The following is a 24,667-nucleotide window of genomic DNA, read 5'->3' on the forward strand; positions in this document are numbered from 1 at the left end:
GATTAATGATCTGATTTTTACGTCTAAATACATGAAGTAAGAACCATTCCTGGATTATACGGAAGGAACAATCTACTGTGGTCAAAACAAACACAGGATTCAAAACAGCTCTTCTGTATTATAAAAGCACATGAACCTAATTGAGTTACTTTAGAAAGATTCCAGACACTTTTCACCAAAATTATCCTCTTGCATTAAGTATCCGAAATGACTATATCCATCAACGGTTTTCTGAATACTAGCTTTAGTCCCAAACTGGATTAGGACCACCAAGACTAGAAAAACAACTAAAGATCAAGACAGAGTTAAACCCAGTTTCGGTAAAATAACAAAAAAACATAAGGGAAGTCTGAATCACTGGGATTTGGAAGATGTAAAACTTTTGTAAGATAACGTTATATACCTCATGGGAGAAATGAGTTCTACAGCAGATGGAAAATTAATGAGATGTTAAGAGAGCCCATACTACCAAAAGCCATGTGAATAACAGTGAATATGAAAAATACACAACTCCAAAGCATGAAGCTAAACACACACATCCAGAACATGCATCACTACCATTAGACATCAGAGATAAGAGGTGTCTTATTAAGCGCCTATCCTGTTACATGATCGTGCAACTTAAGGATGAACATAGTAGCCTAGCTAGCACCATCGCTCCAGGAGATACACCAAGACCACTCTGATTCTTTTACAGTTAGGAGCCTTTCAGATGGCCTAGATGTTCCTCTGTTTTACAAGGTTTTCATCACTGAGAACAATGGGAGGAGGATCATACTCTTACTGCATGTCTGTTTTCCCTTTGCATTTATCCACTTATAGACACAAAGCAAAAAGAAATCCCAAACCACTAATGAGGTGTAATTCACAGCAAGAAAAGCAAAGCTCTAACACACTACTGGTGCTGGAAAGGCAACTTCTAAGACTCGAGTACGAAAACTTTCTGTTCCCCTAGGCTATTATATACACCTTACGCTGTAATACAGTGCTTTTATAATACCGCTATAGGGTGTATGTAACACATACACCTCCTGATAATAAAAGAAAGCTATCAAGGACTGTGAATTCTTTTTCCATATTTGTGAAGAACACACACTTCCCAAAAGGAAAAAAATAATCAATTTTAACTGCATCAATTTATTAAATGATCCATCAGGAATATGTTTTGATTCAAAAAACGCCCATCAAAACAGAAAATTCCTCAGGACCAATAAAGCAATTCAAACCCTCGGGGAATTCTACCCCACAACTAATATACTACTCAGCATGAGCAGAGAAGGCTCAGCTATTATGTATCATGCACAAGGCTGTTGTAAAGCCACCTGCAAGGCACCCAGCTGTGTCCCTGGAGAACTACCTGCTGCTACAGCCTCTGAACACTTCAAACCCTCAGATCACTGGGAGTCTGACAGCACTTCCCCCACCGTAAATACACTCCCACTACACCATTACACCAGGCAGCACAACAGAGCAAAACATCCCTGACATGGATGTATGTCTGGCTGTCACTTCTGCTTTACACTGGCATTTCCAGATGCCTATACTGTTCCTCAACTCACTCTGAGACCAACTAGGTGCTGCTGCCAACACTCTGTCAGAAAGATCTGCAGCCTGAAGAGAAAACATAGATGCTCAGAGTCTCCCCATTTACTGCCTGGCCCACAACTCTCTACAGTAAGGCTCTGTGTCACTCAGACATAACTCCACATGTCTAGACCCAAATTCCAGCACAAATAAAACAGAAGCAGGCTATTCTGGGGGCAGTTTTCCATTATGTTAGGTACAGAAAGAGCTGTCTGTTGCAGAAGTCTTCAGGCCTTATCACAGAGAAAGCAGCATGTACGCAAACGCAGTCTATGACATTGCTTCACATAGCCAAATTCCCCTTCTCATGTTTCTGCTGCTGGAGGATTTGCCCATCTATCTTCCTTATCTTTATATAATAGTGTATTATTATACAATAATCTCATTCAAGATCAAAACAGAAAAAGCAGCAGCCTTTTATCTCGTCAACACCGAGCCTAATCAAAATTTAGCGTCATTTGACAACTACCCAATTGCAGCTGCTGCACAATGCATGGATCCGTATGATCTCTGCAGTGCTTTACAGCAACACTGCACACTTGCTCGGTGTCTGACAAACATAATGAACAGTCTTTGCAGCTCCCTGCCACAGCAGTTCAATACAAGTTCCCTCCTATGATCCCTCTTCTCAGTAGCACACATTTGAGTATTACAATCTCAAAGAACACACACATATCCATGTATAGGCACATATCCCTCTTCTAACAGTGAGGAATTCCTAGACCCCGTCTTATTTTTTATCACAAGACCCAAGTGCCACTCTAGCTCCCTAGCCCAAGGCTTCCCACTGTAGCAATGTTCTACTGTAACATTATACAAAGTTATAGCACAAGTTTAATACAGGTTATCAAAGTAAATTTGAGCACCTCCCAAGCTAGCATTCATAGATTGATAACATGATGTCATCAGGCCTTAAAACTCCAGTGGAGTTAGGTGTACTCAATATTAGCAGTCCTGTAAAGAAAAACATGCCTCTCCAAAAACGACGGTGGTAATTACGTGATGTCTCTTCCTCAGGCGCAATATCCTATCAGCCCAGGTAAGTCTTTCAAATCACTCTTCCAGAGTGCTCAAAAGCGTAACAACTTCACCAAAAGTCACCCTGCCCCAGTGAGCCTAACCTTCAGGTAAGATGCTAGCTCTGACCATTTGTCATCACTTCAAATGCCACAACCCTTTTTCAAAAGCATAGTAGTGACTGCTAAACTTGCTGCTTTGCCTGAATTCTAGCACTGTAACTACGTTACATTCTGTTGTTTAATCACCATCCCTCACCTACCAGCCACTTCAACTGAAAACCAAAAAGTGTTCTTCACTTCCTTTCCATAAAACGCTGCACAGCATTACGCGCACTGCTAAGTAATTGCCACACTTCAGGCCAGCAGCAGCTGCAATTCTGCGGTAAATGACACACACGCCTAAGGTTATGTACTCGGCAACCTTTGTGAAGGCACTCTGGGATCCATCTCAAACACAACGGGAATCCACTGGGATGAAAAGCCCTTTCTAAATCTAAGATGCCCATCATTCAGCCAGAGCGATGGATATTAGCAAAATATGTTTAACTTTAAAATAACATTTGTTTAGCAATGATAGAATAAGGGTCCATCTAAATTACAGAACTATATTCCATAATCCATAAGTATTAAATCTTTCATTTCTCGGAACTAATGTGAAACCTTGTAAATCTTAGAAGTATTTTTCATCTGCAAGTGTCTTCAGTTCTTCTCTCAGACACTCTGCATGTAGGAGTATGATGAATTGATAACCCCTCCAAGAATAAATGAAGAGGCATTGTGGGAGCAGGTATAGCGTGAAGAAAATCATGTTCCGAGTTCCTTGCTCATGGAAAACTGTAACCAAACTCTCTTTGACACCAAGGGGGGCCCGGATTTCACCCAAGCTCCCTGCAATACAACTGCCTGAGCTTCAGATCTTGTCTCAAACACAGTCTGTCCCCGTGTCCAAGTAATTTGTGCAAAAGGAATGCCCTGAAGCTGTAAGTGGAAACTACTCCACTGCACAACTTTATCTCACCAGGAAACAAAGCACATGGAATATTCAGCACAAACCACCTTTGCAGATTTGCAGACCAAGGAGGCTAAAAAGTCAGGTCAAACACTGAGCAGGAAAGATAAGACAGCTTCAGTATCTAACATTTAATTAGAGTAAGACCTGGAATCATACAGAGACAGAGGTTTCGCAATGGAGGAGCAAGCTGAAATACAATGTAACAAAAATTGCTTAAAAACTATCAAAGCCCTAGCCAGACACGACAGATAACAAGGAGGTAATCGAGTTTGAGGTAAACATTACTAATTTACTTAATACAGGGTTTGAAGGAGATGGCATGTACATCACAAGGCTTTTATGATGGGCCTGGCTAATACTAACATCTATTATAGTTGCTGTAATACATTATCTGAAAGGGACAGAAACTAACAAGCTGCCAGGTGACAAAAAAAGGATTACTTTGAGGTGCCAATAATCTTAAACCCTTCCCCAAGCCTCTCCCAATACCATTCCTCTGTATTTAGACAAATGTTCAAAATCCAGAACTATGCCTGCAGCCATTTTTCATTCAATTATACTTCATGGATAAAATGTTCAAAAGTGACCTATAATTTCAGAAAACGAAATCTCTGAGAACACACTCAGATATCCAGGGACTAACTGCAGAACTGCTGTGCACAACTTTCACTGACACCTCTTGCTCAGTGCTTCAAATATGCTATTTTGGCCTCATGTCTAAATGAGGATTTAGAACGCTGATTTTAAGGCAACACAGCTCGATGATTTTCAGTAGTTACGCTGAAGGACACAAACACTTTTGGGGGCTTGAAGTCTGCACTTAGCTTTTGGGAAAGAATCGAGTCAGAGAGCAAAAGAAGTGATGAGAAAATGAAAGGTTCTGTCTCTAAGCTGCAAGGCTTTAAAATACTGCAAATAATATATAAGCACCCACACTAAAATATCTTACGTCGGTAAACACACGCACACACTCTAGGATGGCAGCCATGTTGTTAAGCGTTCTTCTGTTCTATATTTCACCCCTAAATGAAAACAGTTCTCCCTTCTTTCATCTCACAAAAGGAGAGCACCTTTTTCTTCCTCTGAAGAACTACAGAGATGCTTATCTCTTCAGTAGAATACATTTTTAATGCTTGGAGTATGAGGTTTGTTCTTCTATCACCTTGTGACTACCAAGGAAACTGAGTCAGTTCAGTGATCTAATGGAAAGCAATCTTTGTATGTTCATTTACTTTTTTAGATTAATTCCATTATTAGTAGCATCATTATTATTACCTTCTAAATATTCAGGTTCCTGAGCTCAATACAATAAAATGTGTATTTCTTCATGCCAAAATATTTTCCAGGTGGCACTAGTCTACACACTGGAGCCTACCCCAGACACACATCGTCATTCAGGTTACTCCAACAACATTTATCCAGTGACACCCATGATGAATCTGAGACGCCTGATCACACAGTATGAAAACTCAACTTCAGAACTGAAGAAACCCAACAGTTGGAGGCCCAGTCCTCACCTTGCGAGATGAGGGAGAGCAGTGCTGAGCTCTAAGCTGAAGGACTATCGAGTTCAGTATGATGGGAATGCAAGCAGCACACTGGAGGGTCAAGAGGTGCCACCGACTGAAGGGAAGCAGATGTTTGGCAATAGGATTCCAACTAAGTGTTGATTAAAATTTCAACTTTTCAATTAGAAGACGGCTGTTTGAAGTGCTCAGACTAGTCTATTTAATTGTTTTCTGCCTCTTGAAACTCTGAGAAGGAAAAATAGCTAGTGATAAACTTAAAGCCTTCAACACAGAGCCCAGACATTCACAGAAATTTTTACCTTTTATTTTTTAGGCAACAAAATTTGCTTACCCTTCTAACACTGGTACCAGTACAGTGAATCAGAGATACTACTGACAAAGTAATAATACAGAAATTAACATAGTGAGAGTAATCAGTAATTCTACTAAAGACAAGGAAAGATTAAATGAAGGTGAAACCTGTAAGGGGAGACCCTGGACATTCAAACATAGTTGCAAGGAACTACTGGTATCTCCTGTAACAGGAAAAGAGGACAGAAAAGGCCTGAGCATCAGACATTGTTCTGAGGGAAGTGTGAATGACAAAAAGCCTTGGAGATGCTGACCCTACATTAAATGTTATCTCAGCTTCTGATTATTAACCCTTGATCTTTTTGAACATGTACATAGTAATAGAATGAATATGCAGGAACCTGGATCTGAATTTGCCCAGTAACTTCACAAGGGGAAAAAAACATAATCAAGTCAAGAAAAAAAATGTGTCATGAAAGGAAAGTGGTATATATTTCAAACACTACTTGAAAATACTTTTAAAATTTCACTGCCTTTTGCCATTTAATTTATTCAACAAATAGTTATTCATATTAATTAGGCTTTAAAATAGAGAGATCATAAAAGGGCAAGGGTTTGTTTTTCTCTTCCTCACTCATTTTCTTACATCTTGATCTATGGAACAGATGAAAATACAGTTTTTTGGAAACATAATTCAGTAAGTCAACAGCTCTATTCCAGATAGTTATATATCAAATGACATTACAAACAAGCATTATAATCAGCAACAGATCAGTCAACTGTATCTATTTCAGAACTTCAATTCCAAGATTATCTGCTTCATATTTTATTTGGTAAAGCCTATAACACAAGGCATACGAAGGGATCAAAGAGTAAAAAGAAAGAGATAAGAGAGTGAAAATAAACACTATTATCAAAATGAAACACTATTACATAAAGCTGCTAGGGAATGAAAAAAGGGTAAAGCAAAATTCTAACGAAAGACATCACATTAGCTGCTACTTGTCTATTTTACAAGTGAAAACACATCTTTGTTTCAGGGAAGTACACGTCACCTTTGAGGAAACACACCAACTTCAATTTTTATAACCCCAAGTAAACTTCTAACCAAGAAAAAACAGGTTTGATACGGGATTTTTCTTCTTCCAAAATCCCCCGACTGCAGGTAGTTCTCCCAAAACAAGCCAAATCCCACACCTCTTTAACAGATTTTACTCAATCCTTATTTGGACTAACTCCTAATCAGCTTGCTAGTTCTCACCTCCTCCAATCCTTTTATCACACCTTCATTTCAGCAATAGTTTGCCTAAGGTTGTTTTCAGGTGCAGATTTGGCCATACCTGAGCAGACTCCCATGCAGTACAGACACACCTAAGAAATGCATGCAGGTGAAGCAGTCCCCTGTGCAGGACCACAGTGTAGCACAGGGCTACATTCTCAGAGTAAAGCTTTCAAAAGCATCTGGAAAACCTCCCTGATCATTTTCTGTTACATTTCAGACTGAAGTCCCACAAAAGACTTCAGATTTGAAGATGTGCACCCAGACAGATCAAACTAAAACCAGGAAAATCTCTCTGACAACTGGCTAAGCTGCACTATTGTCAAGTACAATCAACTTGCTTGTTTGGGCAAATAAAACACCCTGGCACGTTTCCCATACTGTCATTTTATCTTCCCCCCCCCCCCTTTTTTTTCCTGCTTAAATGAAAGATTATCAATCCCTGGAATCCAAACACGAGAGATATATATACCGTACAGAGCTCAGTGTTAGTTATGTCAGTACAGAAACAGTTAAAAAAAATAAATATATTTTGTATCCAAATTACTGATCTACTGAATTCCAGTCTTGAAAGTTATTCCTCAAACAAGATAATCTTCAAATGAAGTAAGGAACAACTTCTATGCACCATCAATCTTTTCTACTTAAGTTTGAAGCAACATACCTTTCCATTGCATAAGAGAGTATGAGAACACTGAAGCACATTTAAAATCCTAATGCAAACTTCTATTAAATACTAAGCTGTGGACAATGTTAGCAGATGTCTCCATGCAAGTTCTGTCCTTGTAATGATGAATTATGCTGCTTGCAAGGATTTTGAAGAACATGACCAACTTTTTCTCTTGTTTTATCTTATTAACTAACACTGTATAGTCAATAGTGGGGGGGGATCCTGAATCCACTGTCCACCTGTGTTCAGAATGACTGAGTTCAAAACTAGATCCTTACAAGACACATTTCTACCAGTCCAACCAATATGCAGAATGCCTCTGTCACATAAAATACTGCATTAAAACGTGTTTTCAAACTCATAACCTACTGCACTCTACAACAAAGGAGCACTTACTGCCATTGTCGTCAGAATCCTCACTGCTGCTAGGAAGCCGACGTCGTTTCATGATCTCCACGGGAAACAGCAGGCAGCCTGCAAAGCAATGAGACAGCACTTAACCCAAGATAATAATACACAGTCATCAAGTTGTGTTTCTGATGGTATTCGAGGATTTACAGCACACAAAGGAAAACAAACAACTTTAAACAGCATCTGAAATATGAACAGTGAATATCTCAAGGATGCTTAATTAGGCAGTCATCATACGAGCAGGTGAACAAAACTGGAGAGTATCAATGACAACCCCACCAACACTTTCACCCCAAAACAAAAGCATATTTTGTTCTGAGAGGTCTTAAAATCACTAAATATCTGCAGTCAACGTGCTTAACTTCCCCTGCCCATTCTGACACTAGATTTGCAATACAATAACATTTTTACTGCTTGTGTAAATATTTACTTTGGCTAGTATGTTTTTGGAACCATTTTATTCCTGTTTAAAGTGCCAGATTTATGAATCAAAGATTAAAGTCATCCACTTACGTATAAAAAAAAGAAACAGCAGCAGTAGCAAGCCAAGTTTTCCCAGATTAACTAAACATGCATCCTCTATGCCCTGGAAGGCATCACCCTCTAAGGTAAGAGAGCTACTTCCTCCTGCAGGCACATTTCTAGCGCCATGCCTAACACTAACTGTTTTTCAGGAATCAGATCACCAACTGATTACACAAAAGCTCCTCCAAACTGCCAGACTTCCAGCAATATTGAGTTCAACTGCACATGAACCAGCGATGTGAAGGCAAAAAGTTCTGTGTCTTTTTAACTGCTATTCACTGGGCGTTGGTATTTTCGCATGTATTCTCTGGGCAATGAAACCAAATTCAGAAAAATTAAGGAAGCTGTAAATAGGTAGTCAGCATTTACATGTAGAAAGCTATTAAAAAGTGTAAGTTGAAGAGCAGAAAACACGTGACAAGACAGGTGCAGAAAGGCATATCTACTGGTTAAACTGACGAGGACTCTAGGTGCACATCAAGTCACCTGAGTCTTTGCTTGCCACACATCAATCGTGGTAACAAGGTCTGGGTGTTCTGCTAGCAGCAAAGCCCTCATACATACCTCTGGGGCACAGATCTGGAAGTCAGATGCCAAAATACTTTTTTGCTTCTAGGTAGGTGCAGAAAATCTAACCTTCTCATTTTCGTGTGAGTTGGGATTTCCTAGCAACCTTTCCACAAAACTCTTTTCAATTACCCTTCAGTATACAGTTAACTACTCCAACTTTGTTCACTGAGAACACGTCTCTTTGTAGTAAACTCAATAATGCTTTCAACTTTTATAAGACTAATTCCCAAAATAAGGAAACCCAAAAAGCCTAACCAAAGCCTGACACGATTTCCAAAAAAGCACAAAAATATCTTCTCTTCCAAAAGTGATTCATATAAAAAGAAATAAGCATTTTTGAGGGAATTCATTTTATCATCACTAGCAAACCACAAGCAACTGAACCTGAGACTCTATTTTACACTTCCAGTGAACTTAATATAGTTGTAAGAGCCCGAGCATTGCAAGATTGCCTCCTTTTACATATTATACATGCAAATAGAGGTGGGGGGAAGCCTCCCTCCCACAGAGTGACTTTCCAGAGTGCAATTTAATATGGCTGTCCTTGAAACATACAACAGTTTTGAGGTGCAAACTTTGCTCACTGAAGGTAAAGAGAAACTGAATGGTTCACTTCACCAAGGCTTTTTGTCACCATTTCATAGAGTAAAAGTTCACATACAATGTCTGATGCCAGAGAATAAAGAATCATAAATGACAACCTCTTACAGCACTAGAAGAATTCTCTCCAGAAGAATTGCTTTGAAGCAGACCAGAACTTTGTGTGTATGGCAGACGGAAATGCTGCCAATGAACAAACACACAGACCAGCCTGGACCATCAAAATCATCTGAATACAGACCTGGTATAAAGTAGTAGATCCAGAGCCAAGTTCTGATACGATCCCTTATAAAGACAGAAAGCCAACATTCAGATCCAAAACAGGCTAAGACAGAACTGAAAAACCAATTAGCTGCTACAAGGCCAAAACCAGGGGGATAAACATCTATTCTGTAAGGTACTTCTAGTAGTTCACATACTTTTCCTGCAACTGAAAGAAATATTAACAATAGCAATGTAAAAAAACACACTCACTTAGAATGGAAATATCTCCCATAAACAAAGTAAAGAGGATATGGAAGAAAATAAAGAAAAATTACATTATCTCAGAAATGTAGCTTGTATATTCCTAGTCAAAATCCTCACTTCTTGGTTCATTCCCACATGGTCTCAAAAGTACTATGCACTGTAAAGCAAAATAACATAGTGCATATACACTGAGACACACTCATGAGCTTGCAACGAACAAGAAAATTTGAAATTCTGTTCCTCCACATCTTTTTGGATAAGTGTATTTTGAGTTCATCTTCCTAGCCATACTTTCTGCAAATTCACAAAATAAGGAAAGACCTGGAAGCTTCTTCTTCCTACCATGTGTCTTTAAAAAACAAACTAAACATCTTTGTTGTTGTTGTTTAAGGGAGAGAGTGGTATTCACACCTCCCAATTCAAGCACTCTCCACAGTTCTTCAGGAAACACGAGAAGCCAGAACAGAAGCCACCTCCCTGGTGTACAGAGTATTAGGTAAGGCAGCTAATTTCCTTGGCCACTCTAGCCAGGTTTCTGAAGCTGGCCATATTGAAAAGCCTGTGTTCTCAAAAGTAACATTAAAAGAAATACCCCATTTGATGAAGCTTCTGTGAGATTCCTTTATAGATGCATGTGAAAAAAAAAAGTTAAAATCCAGAGATCTCATTTTCCCATCTTTGAACCTAACCTGAGTTTAGAGGGAGTCAAATCACAGATGGAAAAGCAGTATTTGGCTTCTTAGAGCAAGTCTCAAACCTTGTAAGATTAACCCCCTAGAATTTTTGTCATTAGAAGTAATAAAACAGCTTTTTTCAACTTCTGAAATCATTTTAAACCATTCCCACCAGATGTTCATATCCACAGTTCAGAACACATGTTCTAGGGATAACACTAGAACAGCTAATAAGAATTACAACCACACAGACTGAAATGCTGCTGCTCTTAAGGGTATCACAGTGCCTCTGCCTCAAAGACTATCAGTTTCTATCAGGTCATGGTGACCTCAAAGTCACGCAAGAACTGTATTAAAAATAAACACGGATTATGGATAGTGATGGTTAGGTGTAGACTGAAGGTGCAGGCTTTCCCTGTTCAACCACAGACATACACATTGTCCCAGCATGTTTAGAGAATACTGTGAAGTCAAGTAATGCTTTTTTAATCTTCAAGGAAAAAAAAAAAAAACAAAAACAAAAACCCACTAGTATCTCATTCTTCATGGGACATCCTTAAACTAAAAATAAGGAGGTATTTTTATACTGAAAATGGCAGAATGGAGAAACTATCAAACTTTTCAGTAAAATTACTTATCTCATTCTCTTTCCTTTCCTAATCTGAGATTTGAGTGCCAGCAATATTACTTTTCTTTGAAATTCTCACTCTTCACAGTGATGAAAATGTTGGTATTTTTCATTTGACTCTATTTTGACATACACTTAATATAGTCAGGTGCATACACAATGATCTGATCCAATTCTGATCTCATTAGAACATATTCTGAAACTGAAGTAGGTCTGTCAATTCCAATGGGTCAGAAGTAAAGGCAGGTTCATCAAGACTGATTGTACCACAGCTAGTTTAATGGTACAAATTGGCTACGAACACTATGCCTGTAAGCCAAGAGAATTCACATGTAAGCATAAAAAGGGTGAAACATTTAAGCCAAGCTTTAAGATCCTTACCAATAATAAGTAAAAACTATGCACTCAGCCTGCAACACTTGCAGGACAGGACGAGACCACCCAGGTTACCGAGCTCAATTCCCAACAACTGCACACAACCACATAATTGCTGTTTAGTCCAGAAGTTTCCACAAAACATTCACTGCACCCACACATGTCGCAGAACAACTTCCCAACCCCCTTCGCAAAATGAACGCTTCTCTGAAGCAAGGAAGCAGACAACCAAGCAGTGCCCTTGAACACTGTATCTTCTATCACAAACATTTCTACAGCTGTTTTTCCCAAATTCTTCCACCAGCCCCAAAAGGGCATTTGCCTGTGTATTGTTGACCTGCAGAGTAAGCCCAACACTTGAAAAGCTACAACAGAGTCCAGCAGCCCTAATGTAACAAAGGCTGCTGCATCACCAAGCCAAACATTCCCTGAGTTTTCAGTGACACATGTAAGTTCCTAATAACCCAGCAACTTCTGTATGTCGTTTCAGTTTAATCTCCTTCAAAGACGATTGTTTCTTCACGTTAAAACCATCCTTTCAGAAATCAGACTGACCAACACACAGCATGCGGATAGTTATTTCTCCTGAAGACTCTATTATAACTTACCCATTTATTGGTGGGGGGCAAGTGGACTCAGGCAAATGCCAGCCTTCAACCAAACACAGCTTTATAGAAACAGCCATGACTCTGCTGGCAATGTTACTGCATTTCCAAGGGTGGACAGGGCATCTAAGAGCGCTTCGTGCAATCACACCACTGCAATAAATGGCATAGATGGGGCAGAGGCCACGACTTTTTAGCCACCAAGCACCCTCAGATGAGCTAGCCATGCCAGGGCAGTACTGGTGAGGCTGGCACAGCTTGCAACGTGCTCCGCTGGACTGCTCCAGGGGCTGAAGGCACTGTGCTTTACAGAGACAGGTCACCAGTGGCTTTTCCATCCATTTTCATCCTGCTAGCTCTGAAAGCTAAGCTCTGGGTTTTACTCATTGATTAGGTACAAACTTCAAATATACAAACGTAACTCTGGACTTAAATGGTACAATTGCCCAGATCGTTTTTAAAGGCAAGATTACAAAGCCTGAAATGTCTCTTCCGGCTATGGTATTTTGGAGAGAGCACTAAGCCTTTTTCAAAATACTTGTAAAATGCTATGCAAATGAAATGTCTAGATGATAATCCATATAATCAATGTCAGGCCACAAAATAACATTTGTATTTACATATCCTTGTGGAGGTGAGCAGCAAAACATCTAACTCTACACAAGTAAGTAGATACAGTTAGGAATACAGGTATTTCTGCCTACTTCCCAGTATTTGCTGGCAGATACAGTGCAATGGGTTAGAATCAGCAACACGACACAGTACAGCAAATTCACTATTTTTACCAGTATGCATTACCACGCTCCTCCGTTCTTAGCTCTGCAAGAGATTAATTTAAAAGAACCAACAAAAACCGAAAACCACACTGGACAGCAACGCCAAGATCCTTCCTTTTACTTTTTTCCTCCCACACTGAAGTCCCAGGAGTTGCACAGGTAAGCGTGGAAAAAATCCAAATCCTTTTTCCTAGCTTCCTCGGAGCAGAAGTCCAGACATTACCCCATAAAATTGGCATGGCAGTGTGCACACATGTACACCCATGTGCAACACACCACAGAACTTTTTATGCTACTACTGTGCAGTTAAGAGCACCGTATATTCTTCCATTCAGTTTGACCCCAAGTAGAGAGATGATCAAAGATGTAAAGTGTGTCACTCTTTGTTATGCAAATAGCTAAACAGAACCAGATTTTTAAAAATAATTATACATGAAAAAATCTACATGCTCAGGTCAAAGGTTTTACATAGCACAATTCTTACTAAAGTATTTTTAAGGGCTGTATAAACCTCTGGGTAAAAAGAGTGTATAATTCAAACTCTGACAGACAATTAACTGTAACTGTGTTAACGGGTGTCACTATAATAAACTGCACTGAACAGCTGCAGAGACAGAATGGGAAGAAAGCAGAATTATGACAGATGTACACCCTGAAGACAAACTGAAAAACTGGCTTTTCCTGAAAGTAACCCACTAACTGCAATGAAACTAAGACCTAATTATCTCCAGTACAAGAGAAATCACTTCAAAATGCTTATTGTACAAATGGAAGTAAAGTCTGACATCGTCTTAACGAAACGGATGGTAGATGAAGGCTTCTATTACCGTAGTCTTTTTAAATAGCTTGTTTATGCCACCAGCCCAGCCTTCACCAACCGACACCTGACACAGCAAGAAAAAAAAAAGTTTTTTTCCTTCTATGCCCAGACCAAAAAAAAAACCACCACCATCACAAATAAGTTATACTATTAAAACCCACCTAAAACTTTGTAATTCCTCTTTACCACCTATGAAAGCTTCAATAGCGACATTTTATAGTCACAAAGACACAGAAAGAGTTCTTAAATTAAATACTACAGTATTACGTAGCACAGTCCACAGTACGAAAAAGCCACAGACCTTAAATTTGGAGACAAAATCCTCCAAGTATCACGAAACAAAAAAGTATGTTCCAAGGCCAAGAGTGTTCTCCAGAAGGAATATTTCTACTGACTTCAGCACACATATTCAAAATTTCACAAGGAAAGGCGGAAGCACAAGTTGGACTTATCAACCCAACACTTCTCAGCAATCCACATGCTTATTTATGCACCTGTGCAAGTCAGCTCAATAATGTTACCTTACAACCTGGGCAGTGGCAGCAAATTATTCCCAAACTGTACTGGTGAAACTGACTGCCCGAAATCTTGAGCAATGATAAACTGGGCTCCGTGAATTAACTCAACCCACCCTGCGCCCATTGCAGTTCATCTCTTCCATCTAGAAAAAGCTGTCAGCTTGGTCAGCTCCAGCTGAAAACAGGAGTGTGAAGCAACAGTACTAACCACATGGAGAAAACATTTGAGGAAAGACTGGAAGTTGTTGGGTTTTTTTACTATATTCTGTGAATTGGGAATGAAACCAGAGAAGCTGGAAGGGAAATCTGCAGCTGTGAGGGGAAAGGGGAGTTTGTTATTATTATTTTATTTTAAACATATGTATTAAACATAGCTCAAAACCAGGGAGCGAGTGGTACCTGAAGCCAGAGGGAAAATCCTGCCACTAAAACATACAACCCTTGCTGTTCCAACAATATCCCACTGAGTGTGAGAAAACTCTAGAAATAGAATCATAACAAGCATATTTTTGCGTAACTTTTATGAAGGTTTTATGTTTGCAAGTGTGGGCAGCTTTTGACTTACTTAAAAGACAGCACCCGCTTAAAAAGGAAATTAATCCAAATCACAGCTAAATCTTTCTCTAAAAAGAAAAAATGGGGCTAGCATGAAAGCATCTTCCTGTTTAACATTAAAATGTCAACTAAACGCTATCACAAATGCTAATACTACCTACCAGCTATCCAAGGAGAAGCAACCTATTTTTAACGCTTGCGTGCAGCCACACAAACCAGTCGGTTTGCAGGTCAGACATGGCCGGTTCTTACTGGACGGCTGACAGGTCTCAAGATCCCACGGACTTCACCTACGGGTGCATCTAATAAACTTTATTAGAATAAAGCTGCCAGCTGAAGGAAAAGAAAGAGACCGAGGGAGAAGTTAGTCAGAGGCACGTACTCTGCCCGGGACGCCCGGCTTTTTGAATCGTCTCACAGGTGAGCAGTGCCTCTACCGACCCCAACGAGCGGTCGCCACCCGCCGAGCCAACGGCTGCCAACTCAGGGCCGCCTTTCCAGAGGGCGGGAGCCGGGGCTTGAGGAGTAAATTCAAAAGCGGCGCCTCACGCCCGCCGGCTCCAGGCCGGCCGGGTGCCGCTCGGGGCGGCTGCTCTCCTTCTCCTCTTCCTCCTCCCGCAGCGATCCCACCTCAGCTCCCGGGCCGGGCGGGCGGCGGCTGCCCACACCCGCGCGGCGCCTCGGGCGCCCGCCGGCCGTTAACGCCCGCGCCGAGGGCTCCTGGCGCCGGCTCCGGAGGCGCCGAGACACGGCCAGCGGCGGGGAGAGGAAACGGAGCCACCTCCTTGCCGGCTGCCGCCGGGCTACACCTCCCCCGCGGGGGTGGCACCTTCCCGGGCAGCGGCAGGGCCGCCGGTTTCCATTTGAAACGGCCCGGCTCGCCCCCTCCTCCTCCTCCTCCCGGCTCCCTCTCCTGCTCCTCCCCGCCGCCGGCCGCACCAATCCGCTCGGCCCCGGCTGCAAATCAAACTTGGTGCCCCCGGCTCGGCTCCGTCTCCCCCAAACCCCTGTCACTGCCGAAAACGGCCAAAGCACCTTCCCCACCCACCCCCCCATCTCCACGCTGCAATGGAGGGAGCGGGGAGGGGGGGACACGGGACGGCGATTTGGCGGATTGAGCAGCAGCAGCAGCACGGAGGAGACTTGAGCTCGTTTTCTGTGTCTGTCTCTCCTCCCACTCCCAGACAGTTCTGGAAACTGTGTATCACCTCTTGTCACAGGAAACCAACCAGCAGGCGGTGCAAACAAACAAACACCCTTTGCCTCCACCCTCCCCAAAATAACGAACGCCCCACCGCCTGTCGTTAATGAACTAGCGAGCGCCAACGAGAAGGGAAAAGCAAAAAAAACCCAGCAACAAACAAAAAATCATCCTCCGAGCAGGCAAGCACCCGAGCCCAGGGACAGGCAGGGTGGCAGCGGCAGCAGCATCAGGGCGGCTTTGTCTAATTTCAGCAAGTGGAATAATCGCTGGAGCCGCGCTCGCCTCCTCCGGGAGGCCGAGGAGGGACCGTTACACAGACACAGCGCGGTTCTCCGGCACACCGCAGCCCAGACCCATCTTGCTTGCCAGGCCCCGGGGGAAGAGCGAAATCGCGGAGCTACCCTGACTGGCGCCCGAGCAACTTCAGGCGCTTGCCGCCGCTCCCCCGCGCTTGTTGTTCTGTTACGTTACGTTCGCGTTTCAACACCGCCGGTGACGTTCCGTTCCCTCGTCAACAAACTCCGGCACGGCCACGCCGATTCACCCCGGCGCGCCACAGCCGCCCCGGCAGAGCGACGTCCTGCCCCAGGGCACCCACCGAGCGCCGAGCCGCGGCCGGGGGGCCCGCTCCACCGCCGCGCCTTGACGAAGTTTGCACCGCGTCCGCTGCCGGCAGCGCCCCGCTCTCGCACTTCAACTCCCCCAGCCGGGGCGCGGGCAGAGCGCTGCGGGGCCGCCGTGCACCTGCTGGCCGCTGCCCCGCCTGCCCGGGGCCCGGCGCGGCCCGGCCCGGCCCGGCGGCGGGGATGCCGCCCCCCTCCCCGGCGGGCCCGGGCACCTCCGCACGCCTCCCCCCGCGCACACGCTCTCAAACACGTGCACTGCAGGGCTCTCGCAAGTTGCTCGCCAGCAGCGGACACAGTGCGCTCGCCTCGGGGGGGTTGGGGGGGGACACGGGGACCGGAGCACCTATGACAGCCCGCCGCTCCCCACCTCCAGCGGAACACCCACCGGTGCCCCGGAGCGCACCCTCCTGCGCCCATCGAGCACGCGACTAACCGGCTGCGGCTCTCCCGCTCCGAAAGGCAACTTCTGCTTAATTTCACCGATGAGCAGTTTTTATGCTTTCCAAGCATTTTCTTTTCTACGAGCGAACGCCAAGTGCGACGGGGGGGCGGGGGGGGTCAGCGTAACTACAAAGCTGCTTCTGCACATAAACACCTCCTCCCCCGCGCACACGCTCCCCGCCCTCGGCGAGAGGCGACGGGTCTCGTGGACATGTGGGTGACACGGTGACAGACGCTGGCCATGGCTCCCCCCGCCCCCTTCCTACGCATCAGTATCTGAGCAGGACCTGCGCTCTGCCATTGCCATCTGTCTACCAAGTTGCTCCAACGCTCCCTACTTTCCGCGGAGGGTGATGCCCGGCCATGCCCCCGCGGCGCCCGCCGGCGCAGCCTGCAGCGACGCCCGAGGCGCGGGGCCGGGAGCGCGGCACGCCGTCAGCTCGCTTGGCCGCTGCACCTTCCACGCTGCGCGGTCCTCACTTGCCGCGCCGGAGCCCGCAGCGGAACAAAAAGCCGCCCGCCGCTGCCGGCACCGGCCCGCCGCGCCGAGCGGCAGCGCGACCTCCCCTCCCTCCTCCCACCGCCCCGGCCCGGCACAAGTTGCTTGTGGGATAGCGGAGCCGCAACTCGGCCGCCTCCCCTCGCCCCGTACCGAGCCGCACGGCTCTTGGCGCCATGTTAATGACGTACTATCTTATTTCCACTAGGCAGCGACCTTCGGCACGAAACTGCTCTCTCGCCGCCTCCGGAGCGACAAAAAAACCCATCAAATATGGCTGTGCTGGCGGCTCCCCCGGCTGGCGCTGCGGCGGCGGGGCGGCGGCGGGCACGGTTACCTGCTGGCGGCGGCGGCGGCGAGGCGGCGGCGAGGGCGGGCGGCGCGGCCGGGCTCCCCCTGCGCGGAGGGCTCGGGGCCGCCTCATGAGTTCGGCGCGGCGCCGGGGAGCGGGCGCGGAGAGCGGCTCCCTGCGCCACACACACACACACACACACGCACACACACACACAGACAGACAGACAGACACTCTCCCACACACACACCCGCTCTCTCTCTCTCACTCTCTCACACACAGAGACTCCCTCTGACTGACGCTTGTACTTGTTATGGAGGAAGGACTCCGTGAATCAAACTCGTTTCTGGGTCACTGCTGCCACAGGGGGGAGCTACTTTAATCCCCTGCCAAAACTGGAAGGCGAGGGAACGGGGGGAAATCACAATAATGTAGCGCCGGGGTGGGGAGGCGGCGGCCGCGGCCCCGGGGGAGCCGCCGTTAACTCTTCGCGGGCCTGGCCGGAGCCGCGCAGCAGCGCGGGGGGCTCCCGCTGCCGGGCTGGGTCTCGCCGCCGTCTCCCCCTCTCCCTCGGCGGCGGGCGGCTGCCCGGGGAGCGCCTGGCTCCCAACTGCGCCGACTTGGCCGGAGCCCGGCGGTGCGCGGCCGCCCGGCTCCTGCCGCGTCCTCGCTCCTATGCAAGCGGGCTCCAAAATGAAGATAGGAGGCAACGTTGCGAGGCTGGCAGCTGGGAAATTATACGTGTCTGCACCCAGATCCCGCCCGTGGCACTGCTGGCGTTGCCCTGCAACAATCAACTCTTCTCTCCAAAAAAATTTAAGCCGATTTCGCAACCGGGAATTACGATGCTGCACAGGCTCCCTATGCATAACGCTTAAGTCTCTATTTTTCAGGCAGAGAAACTGAGGCACCTAAGAGTTAAATGCTGTGGCCACATACGTAGCGCATAATTGCCAGGGCAAGAATAAAACTGCAGGCTCCCTATTCTCAGCCCTCAGCGTTATCCCTCCAGCTCCCTAACTTTGATACTTCTCAAAGACTAGAAAGAGCTAACACATACTGCGGTTCAGTTCACATCTTTCTAGCAGGGAACGAAATTATCTTAAATTGGCACCAAATTACATACTAAACCTTCCATTATAAAAAAAAAGTATGTTTGAATGCAGATTTCTTTATTTTCCACAGAAATCACTTTACCTCACGCCATGCACCTGTGCTCCCCGAGTGAAGGAGAACTCCCCCTTTTGAGCAGAATTCCTGAGCAAATACAGTATGAGGTAATAAACACCACAGAGAAGATTCAGCATAATCTCAGACACAAAATGAGGGCGATCTGTGGAAAGTAATCCCCATAGTATGCAAATACAAATTAATGCAGCCTCCACAGCAATATTAGTCTGCCAAAGAATCACACCTTAGTTCAATAGAGGAATTGGGTCGTTACTCATCCATGCAAACCGAGTCATTTATCCTGCTGTCTCACCCGCCTACCACCCAATAATGAAACAGTACTTACATTGCTACACATCCTAAAAAGTTGTAGTTTACTCCAAAAATATCCTTTTCCCCCCAAGATATTTTTTCACTGTGATAATAAGAGTCGTGATTTTATTCATAGAACAGCCTGAAGTATCTTCAGATTTTAGAGCCTAAACTAAGACTTTGATTCCCCTCGTTTTCATCTACATGAAAATAAAAAACCCGTGCACATTCTCTACATTCTCCCATGCTTACCTTGGCGTCCAGACCTATAAAGATACCTGATGAAGTAGCTTTGCAGACATCAGCAGTCTAATTAGAAGTAGCTCCACTGATGTAATTCATATTTGCAGGATCGGGGCCTTAGCTTTTTGCCGTTCATGGTACAGCCATCGGGCACCTGTGATCATCTGTGTGACACACCAGAGCATATTATCTGAGAAAGGTCCACTTACTGCCAGAATTACATTCATACACCCATCATCTTACCTCTCAGCTTCCACGAACCTACCCCACGCGCTAATTTTCAATACTGCCAAAGGAGTCAGTGACTGGAGACTTTGTTGATCTGTATTTTATCTAAACAGCGTGTGCCCGCTGCTGTGCTATCGTATAAACCTCGGAATGGATCAGGTCAGAGTTTTTTCACTCAGAGGTCTGCAGGCCCCTTGGGAGCTCATGGACTACTTCTCATAAGTCCATGAAAAGTAATTAAGATTAGCAAAGCTACTGTCGGTTGGCATTTACTATACAAAGGTATGCACCTCTATGGGATAAATATGTTGGGTTTTTTTTTTTAAATACTGTCCGTTGTAAAAGGCTGAAGAATCACAGGAAATGCTGTTTGTCCCACTTTTCTGAATTCTTTCCAAGAAAGTTCAGAACTGGCTTCTGAGAAAACCTTAAATGTGAATATGCTCTAATTTCTGAAGAAGAATGATAGAAACTTTCCTCTCTCAAACTCCTTGGATTTGGGGCAATATTTTTGTTTTTCTGTAATTAGTTTTCCTTTGCATATACAGCCAAGTTTAAGTTACATCTTGTATTTTAGGAAACATTTCTCTTGGAAGCCATGCAAGGCCATACATGTAGGAACAGAACATGAATGTTTGCAGAATGATGGGCTGTGTTTTAGAAAGTAGCGACTAAAAATGCTATCTAAATTACTGTAGAAAACTCACCAAACGTGAGCCCTCTGCGCTGTAAAAGCCGCTAGTCCAGTCTCTGTGAGGAAGGTAATGCAACTGGAACAAAGATGCTATTTGGTCTCTGCGTGCAGTGTGTCACTGAGACTGCTCTGGAATAACGTATTCATATGTTTTAAAAGGAAATATTGAAAAATTGAAGGGCTAGTAGCTGGAAGAATAATTTTTGAAATTAATGGAAAACACTTCACAAAGAAAAGATTACATCCTGTACTACTTCAACACTACAGGTATCAACTTGTATACTAATACAGCTATGGTCAAACAGGAATGAACATAATCGAGCATACCAGAGTAAGCCACTGGCATGATTAATACAAAACAGTGCTAAAAAAAAGGATCTAGGTATGATCTGAATAAAGCGATGAGTTGTTCACTGCAGAATCAGCTTTAGCAGCTTAAGACACTGTTATGACTCCTGCTGAGAATACCAGTGGCAAGCAGCGGAATGGACTGTATGAGTGATCCTCGCTTGCTTCTCTACAAACTCAGTGCCCAGCTCAACCTGCCAGAGCAGGCAGGCTGCCTACAATGAAAGACACCGGGCAAAGAAAGAAATCTTAATTCTGCATTAAACATCTGACCACAGTCCGACTCTAAAGATTAGGAACCAAAACAGTGAGAGACAACCTCACAGTAGTCTTCTGCTACCTCCACTGGAGTTATCAGGCTTGGAGTTAGGCATTGTACTAACACTCAGAACTTCTGGTCCCTTCTCCAAGTTGTTTCATCAGATACAGCCACTCATATATTACATTTTATTTAATTTTTTTGATCATTTATATAGTTTCTTAATGTATCCCTCTTGACTGTTATTTCTGAGCAGATGCACAAAGCCAAGGGAAGAATATGTGGCTTTTCAGCACTTTTTTTCCAGCCTTTTGTGGAAATCTGTTGCTGCAGCAGTGTCTGATGAAGTATTTTTACTTACTTCTTTCTTTCTTCTTCTTTGGTTTTTGTTTTTTTTTAATTTGATAATACTCCTTTTACACTTGGAATCTTTTCCAGTAATCCTTGCAGAGTCTCCACACATGAAGGCGGAGCTAATGAAGCTGAGTTTCTCCCCACTGTTAAACTTAGCCCAAGTATCACTTAGAACTCAAAACTGTTCTTTTGCTCTTTTGGCTCCAGTTTTTAAGAACTTCTACTTCCATTTTCTCTTTCTTTATTTCGAAGATTAGAAACCTGAGGGGAAGAACACAGTACGGATCCAAACCAGCACTGTCAAGATTTTAGCTTGTACTTAATCTTCAAGAGTAAGAACTTCCAGAGAGCTTTCACATCTCCTGTGAGAGATGTATCTATTGCAGAGGGATAAGACAGATGCACACTTGGGTCAAATCCTGTTGAGGTCCATTTTGTCTCTAGTTGGTCTACTCACATGAGCAAGGGAAAAAAAAGATTTTGACTCATGCATATGTAAATCTATACCACTTACAAATTGCGTAAGTGCAATATTTTTAACTCCTGCAGAAATAAAACTTGCTCACATGGCTTACGTATGGACCATAGAGGAACACAGTTGTCACAGTTTTGTCTAATCCAAATACATAATTTATGGCAACATGGCACCTGACCACTTCACAAAATTATGCACAAAAAAATTAATTGGCACTCTGGCTTTTTCTTCCTTCTCCTTATCTACAAGCACTGAATTTTGGCATGTCTGGATTAGGGAGGTCAAAAAGACTAAGCTCAGGTAGTATGTTACTTCCTTTTACTCTGATGCTGAGGTTTACAGCTACCAGGATTGCTTGTGGGAGTGATTTGCAGATTCACAGGAGATACTGCAAGGATGTGCTTTCTCCTGTGCTCACAAGCCTCATTCTTCTAGTATATAGTTCCTTTGTTTTACTGAAATGTGGTTGTTGTGAGAGGTCACTAACTGGGTGTATCAGCCAGTACCCCAGTAAGCAGAAGCTGTGCCATTAAGGGATGAGGATGGAGGGGGATGAAAATGAATCTTTAGAGCTGAACTTAATATTTAACATGCTATCAAACAGGGTGCTTGCAACAGAGAGACTAGTGTAGTCTTTTTAATGACAAAACTTGAGAAGTAGAGATTATAATATCCATTTTATGTGTGGGTAGGCAGGGGCATACAAAGGTTAAATCACTTGCACAAGTCACGTGTTAAGTCCGCATTAAAACCAAGAATAGAAACCTAAAGTCATGCCTCTGAGTCCAAGGTTTCTAATGATTAAACTATATCCTCTCCTTTGGCCTGGTCTATAGCACATAACACAGTACAAAGTATACCTCCATGACATTTTGCACATAGATATCTTAAAATATTTTTGCAAGTCAAACGCAATCATTGCACAGATATGCAACCGCTGACATTGTATATTCATCTGAAAGTGAAGTGGGAACAGGTAGGCCCAATAGGTAAAATTTACTAAATTCCAAAATCTAAAAGTACAGCTACTGAAATCAAGCATTTCCAAATTACTCTAATTGAAAAGCAGAAGCTGACAGGAAACCAGTAGAACAAGAACCTCAAGGGAACAAATAGAAGCAGGCAGTTAACTCGCAGGTCTGCGAGTTAAGCAGGATGAAGCTGATGCATTACCTTTAAGGTAAACAACACAATTTTGTACATGAAAAGAGAAGTAATTAGCAGCCTAAATAATGCCCCAAGTATAGGAAGAATGGACTGTGAAAACCTCAGGCAAGTGAGAGTTTAGCAGCAACAGATCAAATCTCAGTTGAAGTACATACACGTGCCTATCTGGCAGCTCATCAAGCAACATTACACTGGCTAATCTAAATGAACTTCAATATTAAATTGTGTTTGTGCAGGCAGAAATCATGTAGTGAAAGAAAGGTGCTGTGACAAGACTCGTAGAAGAGTTCAAAAGAATCTGATTACAGATTTTCTGATTGCAAAGTGTGTCTTGATAACTGGTTGCTAAAAGTGGAGTAGTGGTACCAGTTTATTGGGGAAGTACAACAAAAATCAATTTCTTTTTTCAGTAACAACCTAGTGCCAAAATGACTTTAAAAATAAAAAATAAGAAAAGGCAACTTCAACTCTGGATCCTTAAGAGTCAGAAAAAGATTACTCTAAAAAAAAGAACAGCTGTCAAAATTGCTCTGAGCAGCTTGTGGTAACATTTCTGGAAAGAGCAGAAACCTTGAAAGTAGCTTGCCCTTCTGGGTTCCACTCGATACTTTATGGAATTGCCCCAGAGTAGGTTCTGTTTGTGGTCTCCCCTCGAACAGCCTCTTCCAAATGTGATGACTCACAGTTCATTGAATTTAAAGCTGTTTCCAGACCATGAAACTGAGGTCTGCCACAAGAGCCAAGAGATCATACACCCTCCATGGCAGAAAACAGATCTAGGACAATTAGACATCAGTTACAATGCAGAGGAGATATTCTGTTTATCCTCAATAGGTATAGCTCCCTCTCCTTAGTTTACCAGCTTACCAGTTTCCGTGCTTGAAATCCCCCTTAGGGGATGTGTCAATTATAATTTTGACAAAGGGCAAATTTTCTCCCTTAATAGTTAAGAGGTCCACTGATTTCAGATGCAGTTGTCCTGAAACCTACTTCAAATATTAGTAACTTTAGCTCAATAGTACACAGATATAAGGCAACAAGGGTGTAAAGAAGCCATCGCTTCTAAATAAAGAAAATGCTAGTCAAACAAATAGGCAACTGTTGTTTACTTCAGCTATTTTACTTTACCAGTTATATGTTTTAGAAGTTAAGTTATTCAGTGTTTAACACATAGGAAAAACGAATGAGAAAACTAAATTAAATGTCTTTTTCTTGTGGCAATATTGATTGCTGAGGTTTTCTACAACTTTCACCACAGAAGTAAGCACTAAAAACAGCTTAGAAAGTTTTAATCAGCATAAATGTAATAAAAGCTGCCTCATGTACTTGCATTTCACTATTATATATATTCAGAGGTTCAACACTACCAAATAGGACTCGGAACAGGAGGCTCAGAATATCCAGGACAAAAGAACCTTTACATAATAGGGAAGTTGAGTCCTTCTC

The 24,667-nt window shown here is 43.5% G+C and overlaps 1 protein-coding gene across 11 annotated transcripts in view; it reads right to left on the bottom strand.

Moving 5' to 3' along the window:
• The window catches only part of JADE1 (jade family PHD finger 1), a 98,670-nt gene that overhangs the window by 25,554 nt on the left and 48,449 nt on the right, over nt 1-24,667 (bottom strand). For 3 of the 11 annotated variants that reach the window (XM_072863226.1, XM_072863218.1, XM_072863229.1), the window contains exon 2: nt 7,781-7,858. In XM_072863226.1, the coding sequence (XP_072719327.1) occupies nt 7,781-7,832 (52 nt within the window). In that variant the 5' untranslated portion in view covers nt 7,833-7,858. The other 8 variants (XM_072863221.1, XM_072863220.1, XM_072863219.1 and 5 more) reach the window with 8 other exon arrangements.

The sequence above is a fragment of the Ciconia boyciana genome, chromosome 5, assembly GCF_034638445.1.
Source record: "Ciconia boyciana chromosome 5, ASM3463844v1, whole genome shotgun sequence".
Lineage (NCBI taxonomy): Eukaryota > Metazoa > Chordata > Aves > Ciconiiformes > Ciconiidae > Ciconia > Ciconia boyciana.